At 30.7% G+C, this 12032-nt stretch overlaps 1 protein-coding gene across 4 annotated transcripts in view; it reads left to right on the plus strand.

Moving 5' to 3' along the window:
• Positions 1–12032, plus strand: part of LOC136978711 (tight junction protein ZO-1-like) — a 156310-nt gene that overhangs the window by 83124 nt on the left and 61154 nt on the right. For all 4 annotated transcript variants that reach the window (XM_067274483.1, XM_067274484.1, XM_067274486.1 and 1 more), the window contains 2 exons: positions 5733–5903; positions 11436–11575. In XM_067274483.1, coding sequence (XP_067130584.1) covers positions 5733–5903; positions 11436–11575 — 311 coding nt within the window. The remainder of the gene's footprint in view (positions 1–5732; positions 5904–11435; positions 11576–12032) is intronic.

Consider the following 12032-nt stretch of genomic DNA (forward strand, 5'->3'; position numbering starts at 1 on the left):
CCAAGAAGAAAAAAGCCTTCCATTATTAGCTCACAACCTACTGGATAGAAGTGAAAAATTACCTCTGCTGAATGAAACTTCACAATTTGCAACTAATAATAAACTTGGGCTGACAATTCTAAATCATTGCCAAAATAAAAACTGTTAACAATGCTCAATGACCCATTTCTTGGACACATGGAATTTTAGTACCTTTAATGGTTTCATTAATGCATTTGAAATAATGTCCTCTGTAGGACAATTCCCAAGTTCTATTATATTATTTCAATGCAGATCACATGCAATGTTTAGTGCATTATTTTAATTTATTGCTTTCAGATAACCGGATACAACTTAGAAAAATTAATCTGCATAAAGATAATCAAATTGGTTCATGGAGTTCCTGAAATAGATTTTTCATCCAGATAGCTTCATGATAACATTTCATAAAGCAATATACTCTGCCTTGGTAAAGGAAAGCATGTTATTTTGTTCTCTGTTGACTAAACTCATGGTTCCTCCCAGATATTTAAAGACATATCCTGTATTAGATTTCCAGTCATTTGGCTTTCCACCTCCCCATTAGCATCTGCATAACTGATGAGGTGACAATTATCTGTAGGATCACTTAGGCTGAATCTGAAAGTCTTTGTGTTCTTTAGATACCTAAACATATGTAGATACATAGCCAAACAATTGCTTTAAATATTCAGGCTATAATATGCTAATTTAATAACTATAATTATTAATTTAGGTAAGAGATGGTGCCTAATGTCTACCTCTAGTAGCAAATTACCTTCAGGTTGTTTAATATACTTAAATATATGCTTGACTTAGATCCAGTCTGCTTCAGAAGGATGCTTTATCTTTCGTGATGAGAGGGATGTTGTGACTGCAATATCTGGTTGAGAATTAGATGACAAATATAATAAACTGCTTATCATCTGAGCATACATCATTCTTTTCAGATAATTTGGATAGAGAGGTGTCCAAGATTCTTTAGTATTACCAAATCTAAATTCACTCAATTTCTTATTATATTTCTCTTGATGTACTACAAAGTTTTTGTTTTGATCTTGTTCAAATTGTAAGTCAAGATAGTGTGATAAATTGATAGATTTTTCAGTATAAATTGTGAATAATTCATTAAGTCTTTAAAGACCCAGATTTTATAGCATTTAAGTCTTTGTGATTTAGCTACATATTTGTTTTACATATTTTGTGTGTCTTTTCTTTTTTTGAATATTTTTTAACTCTTATTTATTTTGGTGTTAAGTTGTTTTTAGTGTATTGTTTCAGCCTGTCTAATTGTTGTCTAATTATTTGTCTGTCTACAATGCTATATAACTATAATGACTGCACCAGAATGTGTATTTAGATAATGTAACATTTACCCTACTTGTTTTAATGTATGTATTTTAGGTATTTATGACTCCTGCAGCATCTAAATCTGTATATATTTAGTGATTGTTTTTTCATATAAATTTGTGTGTTAATTAATGTTGTGTTTATAGTGTCACTGATTGTAATTTTATGTTATGCTTTTATTGGTTAGTGTTATTCTACATATGTTTTCATTGGAAAACTATCCATGAATATCTAATCTTCAATTTGATCTAGTGTTTTAGTGTGTTGGATGTACAGGTACTTGCTCTGCAACTTGTTTGATGTATTTAAATATTGTGTAATAATGTTTCTGTATATAATTATTCTTTTCAGATTGACAATCCTTTGTTTCATATCACTGAGATATGGTTATTTTTGTGTGAATTTGTCATGTAGTTATTCTCTGTATGCATTCATGTTTGTTTTAGAGTTTTTTGATAATGCAGTAAGTATAGATGATAAATTCATTTATTTCTTGAGTCCACTTCATGCATAAGTTAGGTTTTCTGACCTTCGTAATCATTGACTGGATTGCTGCTGAAGTACTTTGGTTGGGTTGGTTTGTATTATTCATTGTACTTTGATTGAGATGATGATTGTCATTATAATACAGTATCCATACTTGGAATAGTGCTGTATTCACCATTAATGACTATGAGAGAGACTATTGAGGCACCATTTTGCTAGATTTTTGGAATGTATGTCTGCTTAACACGAGCACAAACTTTGTTTACTTGAGTGGCATCCAAGCAATAATATGTCACAACCAATTTTTTCCTCCACAAAAGTGGGTGTGCTTACACACTAAAAGCCAAATATTTATAAATCAGCTGCTTCAAAGATGGAAAAAAGATGCTGTTTAGCAGCACTCATTTTGGGTCTTTTTTATTACTTACTGCTTCATTACTCCCATAGATCTTATTAGCATGGGTGGCTCTTTTAGAAACTTGTGCTCCCACCAGCATTGCTCTGTGGTTCATTGGAAATTTAACTCTTTTTAATTTAAATATTGTAGTGAACATTTTGTTTGTTACAAGGGAGAAAAAAGAAATTAGTACAATTGTAAAATTTACAATAAATGAAATTATCCTTAAAAATCTATAAAAAGTAATAAAGCAAAATACAGTTCTTGGTATACTGGCATAAGGTGGGATTAGAAGGGCATTAACTACTGTGAACTACTTTCTCAAAATCATATTATTAATACAGAGAAGTACTGCTCTCAACTTGATAATCTGAAGGTAGCATCAAAGAAAGCAATCAGCATTAGCAAGAAGAAAGTGACTTTCCAGCATAAAAATCTGAAAAAATTATTGGAATTTGGATAGGATGTATTGTGGCATCGTTGTATTCTCCAGATCTTGTCTCTTCAGATTATTTCAATCTCTCCAGAAATAGTTTGCAATTCAATAACATATGGCAATGTATAAAACTACTTAAAGATATTTAATAAAGTTTTTTTTTTTTTAATTTTTACAATTTGAGTATTATTTTGTCTAAAATACAAATAGACTTTTTGATCAATCCAATATTTTCTAATGTAGTACTTATGACTAAATACACTAGTAAATGTTCTAAATATACTCTTTTTTTAGTATATTTAATATTAACAGTGCACATAAGATAAAATATGTACTTAATATGCACTTAGGCTACAATATCATATCATTAGTTCTTTTCAAGTTTTTCTATCAACAACCACAGCAGAGAATGCCTGTGTCTCCTTATATCTGAAGAGAAGAAAACATCAGAAGATTAGGAGACATATTACTTTCTCTAACTCCCTACACATCCAATTTACTCTTATATATCTAAAAAGAAAAAGATTATTATTTCACTGGTAATCAGTTCTTATGGATGATTATATTCCTGACCTTTGTTGCAGTACAAGTGTTGTTGATTGGACGTATGACTCACAGTGTGATCAATCTCAGAAGTATAATCACTGTTCAGAATCTTACAAATTTGGTAAATGTCCCAATTCAGATACACTCTAAAAAAAACTAACTACTAATAGGACAACTGATGATTGTGGTCATAATGTTTTTTATTCAAAATGATTTCTTCTAATACATATCAAAAGTAACATTGTAAAACAAACTGAACCTGAACTGTAATACCCAAAGTAATACAGCACTGAATTTTATTTATAATCATGGACTAAGGATATTCCACATTAATATCTAAATTCAGTTTGCCTGTTGAATCTCTTTTTCTCCTGCATGGCCACTCTAAGGATATTAAGATTGAGATAATGTAAGAGAATTCCAATCTACCATTCAGTTTCAAAGTCAACTTAGTAGCCATTACATAATAATAGTATTAATGATTTTTACCTCTAGATCATTCTTTCTTAGCTCTATCTACTGCTTACTCTTGCTGATGGAATGCAATACAAATATTAAATCAAGTGTTTAGCACAATTTAATAGAGGATACTAGAGGGAAAACATTCTTAAACTTAATGGCAAAATATTATTTGATCTCAGACAACATAAGTATCTCTCTATTTATTTCTCCTCAAGAAGAGAAAATTTTCAATTGATTATTTTATTCTCAATCTGTTAAACTACTATACAAGTATAGAACACACATCAAATTGAATAACACAATGAGTAATAAATGAAAGGAATACATCTAGAATTTATGAAAAAGTCAGTTAATAATGATTGATTTATTTTGTTGTTGCAAAGGATTAACATAGTATGGACTATTTGTCTTAAGTGCACCCATTATTTATGTGCCTAATCTGCAATAGTGCTAGTAGAATGGGAGGAGCTAAGAAACAATTTCCTGATTTTTACTAATTGTAAAAAATCACAAAGATTTAGATCCAGTTCAAACTTAGATTCCTCTTTGAAGACCAGTTGTTTATTGTGTCATCTTGCCAGCAAAATAACAGTGATAAAGGAATAAAAAAAATCTATAAACAGATAAACAAATAAAATTGTGAACATTTTATCTAATTATAATTATAAAATGAAAAATTTTATCACCATAATTATACTTACACTATATATACTTACATTTACAGTGATTCAGTAAGAATTCCTCAATTTCTGAGCTGGATGAAACCACTATAAAATTATGGAATCCACAAACCTCAGATTAAGTCCAGCAGGAACCAAATAACACTTTTGAAAAGTTTTTGGCCTGCCCAAAATCCTTCTTCAGGAACATTAGAATGAAATGGAATGCTCAATGAATCATGAAAAATTAATTCAGTTTGAATACAAATTTAAACTGATTGCATCATGCATAGTAAGTGTAATGATGATTAGATGAGGAGGAGTCAACTACATTAGCAACAAAGATGAAAGGACAATCTCTAAGACATGGCAAGCCTGCTTTGATAATACCTTGTAGGGTGCTTATTCATTCACTACATTTATTATACTATGCGTGATGCAATCAGTTTAAATTTGTAATTAAATCTATTTCACACCATTAATGTGTCCAGCATACTGTTAAATTTTCATAAAAACGTTTTCGATCACTTTTAGAGATCTTCATCAGTTACAGATTACAAAGAACGAACAAAAATTCGAATTTAAAAAGATCGAATGTTTCGGTGAAAAACGTAACTCCATTCATAATGACGTCACCACTAACAGCTTAGCAACCGCCTGGAAGTCTTTCCATAAAACGGATATGACATAATTTTACATCTACGCACTAGCCGCTTCTCTTCATTCCTATCTTATTTTGCTTTTTTACTGTTGGGTAATTTATACACGGGGACTAGAATTATTTGGGTTGTTTAATTTTTCACGTTAGTGGTGACGTCATTATGAACGGAGTTACATTTTTCACCGAAACATTTGATCTTTTTAAACTCGAATTTTTGTTCGTTCTTTGTAATCTGTAACTGATGAAGATCTCTAAAAGTGATCGAAAACGTTTTTATGAAAATTTAACAGTATGCTGGACACATTAAAGGTGTGAAATAGATTTAATTTCGGATTTAGTTCCAGTAAGCATTTCTTATTAAATTTGTATTTGAACTGAATTAAATTTCTTGTTCCATGATTCATCAAGCATTCCATTTCATTCTGATGTTCCTGATGAAGGTCTTCTGGATAGGATGAAAAAGTTTGAAAATTGGTATTTGTTTCCTACTGGACTTAATCTGAGATTCCTAAAATTTTATTTACAGTGATCAAAATGTTCAATGTAATGTGTATGTGCATGTGTGTTCAGTTTGTGTTATTGAAATTTCTGAAAAATTTGTCTAAATTCGTTAATGTGTAATATTTATTGTTAATGTGATATATAAGACCTATTAATCTTACAAACTAAATAATTTACAGTACACTATTATTTTGTATTATCACTGATAATTTAATTTGTTTTTTATTATATTTTTAGAACTCACTTTAAGTATGAAGGAACTTCAAAAGGGGAATTAAATTTTCATGTTGGAGAAGTTTTTCATGTTATAGATACCTTATACAATGGGAATTCAGGTTCATGGGTTGTATACCGTTTGGGAAGAAATAATCAACAAATACAAAAAGGCATCATTCCTAATCAGAGCAGGTATGTTGTTTTAAAGCTAATAATAACTAAACTTGAAAAAATATTTTTGTAATCCTATGTCATTTCTACAAAGATTTTTATCTCAGACATGACTATTGATAACATCTTCAGAGATAAAAGATTTTTTTAATACAGTAACGTTGATTGTAATGTTTGAATTTAAAATCTTATTATTATGTTGCAAATATTTATTTTACAACATAATGCAAATTTCTACTATGTTTTATCTTATATAAAAAAAGCTTCTTCATTAGCCTCATGTAGTCACTCACTAATATGAAATGTTAGTTGAGTAAAAACTAGGATTTCTCAAATGGGATCCTGGGATCCTGGTTGTTTTTTTAACCTGGGAAATATCCTGGGAAATTCTTCTCATCCCGGAATATCCTGCAAATTTCTTAAAAATTCACTTTTTTCTTATTTTATGTTAAGGTTGTGGAAATTTTGCCAATAGAAAGTATAATTAACTCATAAACTGTCAGAATACATCTGTATTTATTAATTTTAAATCTACTTATTAGTTTTTTAAATTTTTCCTCGTTATGGCATGCAGTGGCGTGCCATGACATTTGATGATAGGGAAGCTCTGTTTCTGTAAGAAGCCGACTTACAGGGGCAATCAATTAATTGCGCGTCAGGACCCGTTCGTATTCGTTTGTTCGATAAGCCAGTAAAAACCGTATACTTCTTTAAATGTATTTTTAATAGATTATCTGACGTACTTAATAAATAAGAAAGTTCAATATAAATTACCTCCGTTATTAGATTCAATAAATTCCCTATGCCCTCTAAATGCCAATTCTTGCTTTGAGAAAAAAACATATTACTTCTATTAATTTAGATATATCTATTAATCGTAATTATCTTGTTATAATTTTCAATATTTATTTTATATTGTCTACCAAAGTTAAATTCTATTCCGCTTTGATTTCCAAATTGCTTCAATTTTACGAAAGAATCGTCATTCGTCATAAATTTTATCGTCAAAATGTCGAAATTTTTTTGTCGACGTATTTATATTTAATTTAGGCATTGGTCTTTCTCTTTTAATAATGTTTTCTTTTTCATTATATGGTCTCAAACCAAAACTTTTTTAAAATAAATTTTTGAATCACTAGCCACGATATAAGGGCTAAAATTAAAATTATAAAAAAAAACTTACTTAGTAAAACAAAATGTGTGATGAATATACATGCTTAGTAAAAAAAATTCTTCAATTGTATGAATATACTTTTAAAGAAACTTATAATTAAATATAACTTTGTGAAGAAACGTACATAAAAATAACAAAATATTCTTTACTTTTTAAATCTTAAAACAATCCACTTACAAGTTAGTGAAATAGCTCCCTACGAGTGGCTAATGAATGAAATCAGAGACGGTCCAGGTAGGTGTGTGCGTGCCAAATCCCGAGGGTGCCGATACCGGTCAATGTCAAATGCCTCTTTTGTCGCATCACTAGTATATATCAAAGGAGGCGACAGGGTTGTTGTAGATTTTAAATGTTTCTCACCATAGCTGTAAAAATCTAAATATGTTAAACTTAACAGATTGTCCATCGTTCGTTTCTAACTAATTCGTTTTAGGACCGAGTGTTCACGGAAATTTCCAAAATTTACAACTTTTCGGCCACTCTCATTGAACTGGAAAAATTTCTGTCTTTATTACATCTAATATTACGAAGAGATCAGACCCCACTGTACTTGGCAAGAGATTGGTTCGGTTAAACTTCTGTTTAAGTAAAATTTCGGCTCTTTCATCAGGGTTTTATTTATGTTTCTAATTCCCTAATTGCTTAATTATTTAACTACTTCTTAAATAGAAGTAAGTTGAAACCGGTTACTTTGTACCTGAATATCTGTAGTCTTGGGAAAACAGTGGAAAGACAAATTTTTATGACAATGGATATATAAATCATAAATTTAAGGAAATTAAATTCTAGAGCTTTTTTTTGTACCGTTGTACGTCTCATTCATTAAATTTGGCTGTAAATGATGCTGCCAAAGTAACAGTTAATTTTTAACACTGTACTAGAATTGTACACATTTTTTCTGCATCCCCTTATAGATGGGACGTACTAAATCGTAATATCACCGGTTTAACATTGAAATCCGTAAGTAATATAAGATGGGAGAGCAGAATAAATGCAGAATAAATATATCAAATATTTTAATAGATTTTTTTTTAAAACTCCTGTCAACTATACAGAACTATCATAAAAACATGCCAGTAAACTTCTATCGGTTGGGTTAAGTTATAAATCTAGTCTAGGGTGGGCAACCGTTTTTATAACATGGGCCAGAATAAATTTTACGTTTTTCCCGCGGGCCGTAGTAGTCAATTGACGCCTTCTTGTGACTTGTAATTTTTTTAGTCTGCAAATATGAAATAAATAAATAAAAAGTTAATTACTACATTTATTTCTCTTAACGTTTTCGAAAATTACAAAGAATTGGAAAAATCCAATTTAATAATCTATTAAAGATCTCGTGGGCCGGATAGAAACTTTTCGCGAGCCGTAGCTGGGGAACCCCGCAGGCCAGGGGTTGCCCGCCGTTGATCTAGTCTGCTCATGATTCACATAATCGGGCGAGGGTGGCTGAATATCTAGCAGGCGGCTAACGGCCCAGAACCGCTCCGGGATATAAAATTGCTTTATGCGTATGTTGCTTCTACCAGCTAAACCGTGACGTTGGTGCTCTGTAAAGCGCATGCGCCAATGCCTATAATCTGGCTGCTTGGAAGTTGACAGGCAGGTGGCTAACAGCCCACAACCGCTCCGGGATATAAAGTCGGACTCTTTACGCGTGTGTCGCTTCTACCAGCTAAACTGGGTGAGGTTGGTGCACTGTAAACCGCATGTGCTAATGCCTATATAATCTGGCTGATTAGAAACTGACCCGGTTTCGACATTCCTTCCGCCACTGAATTATTCGAATATACAATAGCAATCTTATCATTTTTTTTCACATGTAGTATAGAAATTTGTAAAAGATACATAATGCAGTTATAATAAAATATTAATTTTAATTAATTCAAAGTACGTTAAAATATGAAAATTTATATTTTATAAAATACAAGGGAAGGTCATTGGAAAGTGGAAGCGGCGCTTCCATCGCTTCCAATGACGGCACGCCACTGATGGCATGTCACAAATGGTCAATAATCAACATGTAGCTTATTTGTGGCAGGACTCTAAAAATTCTTTACTTGTCAGAATCTGTAATATCTGTAATAATTATGCTTATGCTGTCTTAATTTTTAGCCATGCCCAGTAGCTTGAATAACTGCGTAACGCCTGGTTGGGCAAATTGGGCCAGGATACAAATGAGTACGAAGTCTGCAAGTATGAAGTTTTTCTTCATAAACCTGATTATTAAAGACAAACGAACTGCCAAATTATTTGGCTATAAGCTTGATGCCACTATTAAAGCAGCCTAGGCAGACAAATCAAAAATACTAGAGAGCAAAAGAAGTACTCCAATCTCGTAAGTGAACTAGAAATCTTCCAGGCTATGGGTGAAAAAACACATAACATCTGTTTTCTCTTAAATGCATTAAACACAATTTCACTCATATCAATTGAATTGGAAAGAACATTCTTGGTAGCAGGATTTTTCATTACTAAAATAAGAATCAGATTGAGTGATGGGAGTATTCACCATCTTTGCTTTTTAAAATCTTATTATAAAAATTTACAATAATATTTTGTATTATGTTTTATTTAAATCACGAACATGTTGTGGTGTTACAGGAGCAGAGTCTTGGAGAATGAACTCGTCCGCTAGCACTTTCAGTAGTGTAAAACTACTGTCTTCAGGAGGTCTATCGAATACAATATTTTAAGTTTTTCGAACGGTATATACCGACGGTTTCGTCGGAAACTGTCGGAATACTGTTCGAAAAGCTTAAAATATTGTATTCAATAGACCTCCTGAAGACAGTAGTTTTACACTACTGAAAGTGCTAGCGGACGAGTTCATTCTCCAAGACTCTGCTCCTGTAATGCCACAACACGTAAGTGTTATAATTATATTAAAGGTTGGCGTGAAGTGGAAATGTATTAAATCACGAAATTACCTTTTAAGTTCATTTTTTTTTAAATTTTCAACCCAATTCAAAGCATTTTTATTGTTGTTATTGTTGTATGTAGTTTCCAGCAAACTTTCATAAATTTTTTCTATTTGTGAAAATTTCTATGTAATTCAAAAGTAATTTCTAATATATATCTTACACAGCATTATTAATATGATTTTGGAGGTTGCAGAATGTATTAAATTACTTTAAAAAATGAAAAATAATTATATCATTTGAATTTAAAATATTTTGTATATCTTAAAAATAATTAATTCTATCCCAGGATTTCCTGGGATCCCGGAAACAGTTCTCTTTTATCCCGGGACAAGCAAAAGACCAGGAAATGAGAAACCCTAGTAGAAACATGTCTCATAAATAAACATAATGAAGCAGTCAAAGGAGAACGTTCAGTTTTCTAGCAGAAAAATTTGAAATCTCAAAAAGTAAAATGCTTTACACAGTTTAATCCATGATACTTGAATGCCATAGTATCTGGGTAGTTGATTAACTTAAAGTGCCATTTGCATATTTTCAAAGATGTATATTATAGTAGAAGTTTCTTAATTCATCACCTGTGGTGATGATTATTAAAAATGACATATTACTGGGCATTTTTGTATTTTCCCAAAATTTAATAAGTTATATGCAATCTGAAGATTGTAGACATTGCTGTAGCCTACATTTTATACCAGTGCACATTGCTTAATTCTTCTAATTTACACATACTACAGCACTTGACACAAGCAAAGAGCTGTAACAAAATGACTCTTTTTTTTTTTTTTAAATCATATCTTGATCCCACAATTAACCTCTTGGCATGTAGCAACATGTTTAGCTGTGCTACCCATCTTTGTCTTGATTTCCTTCCAGGATTTTTGCACACCACATATCCAAACAAATTCCAATTTGCAAAATACTAGTATAACTGGATTATTGGCTACTTTTCAGGAATTACATACTGGACATTCCAGGTTATCAGGTGCCAGATTAACAAACTTCTACTTTATTATAAATGATCTCCTTATTATTTTGACTTTTCTTACTTTTTATTTTGCCTTACTAGTGATTATTTTTAATAAATTTTTTATTATTATTGATAAAGAATTATTATAAATTGCATCATGGATATGGAAAGAGTCATGAAATTATGTGAAATACCAAGATTTGGCTGAAGAAGCAGTCAAGAACAACTAACTGAATAATATATAATATTATTCAGTTAGTTATTATTATTATTGGTCAACTTTAATGTTGACATTAAATATTTATGTAAGGTGTTTAAAATATATTCTAATGGCAAAGGAGATAATTGGGAATCTAATCACATTTTCCATATGATAATGATATTTGATTTGTATACATACTTTTAAATATAGTGATCTTTGCATCTGTAACAGAAATCCTGAATATTATTTACATATTAAACTTTAACTCTCTCTTTTTATAATATTTAAGGGCAGAGGAAATAGCAAAAAGTCAACAATCTCAACATAGGAGGGATCCTTCTACAGAAAGCAGAGGAAGTTTTTTTAAACGTCGTAATGCTCGTAGATCTAAATCACTTAGTAGAGATCACTGGGAGGAATTAGTATTTGGTATGAAAAGAATTAAAATATAATTTTATGCATTTATTAATCACTATAATAAATATTCACCAATCTACAATTACTCTAATGGTAGCATTTAAAAACTATATATAAAATTTAATGATATAAGTAAATAATAATTAGCATGGCTAAGTCACCATTAGAAGTTATACATACTCCATTGGCATTAAAATGAACTTTGGCCTAGACAAATACAGAACACTTCATGTAAAAACAGGAATCCTGAAGAAAGATGATTTTGTACTTGGAAATGGAGACATCATTGAATCCATGGGCAAAGTTTATAGATATTTAGGTTTCCAAACAGCAAACTTATAAAACAAGTACAAATAAAACAAAGACTAACAAAAATATATAATTCAATACTAACAACATTGCTTTAAATATGTTTTGCATTTAGCTATCAACACATATGTCATTCCAATACTGACATATTCATTTGAAG

This window comes from Centruroides vittatus, unplaced genomic scaffold (assembly GCF_030686945.1).
Source record: "Centruroides vittatus isolate TY-2023 unplaced genomic scaffold, ASM3068694v2 contig_549, whole genome shotgun sequence".
NCBI classification, from domain to species: domain Eukaryota; kingdom Metazoa; phylum Arthropoda; class Arachnida; order Scorpiones; family Buthidae; genus Centruroides; species Centruroides vittatus.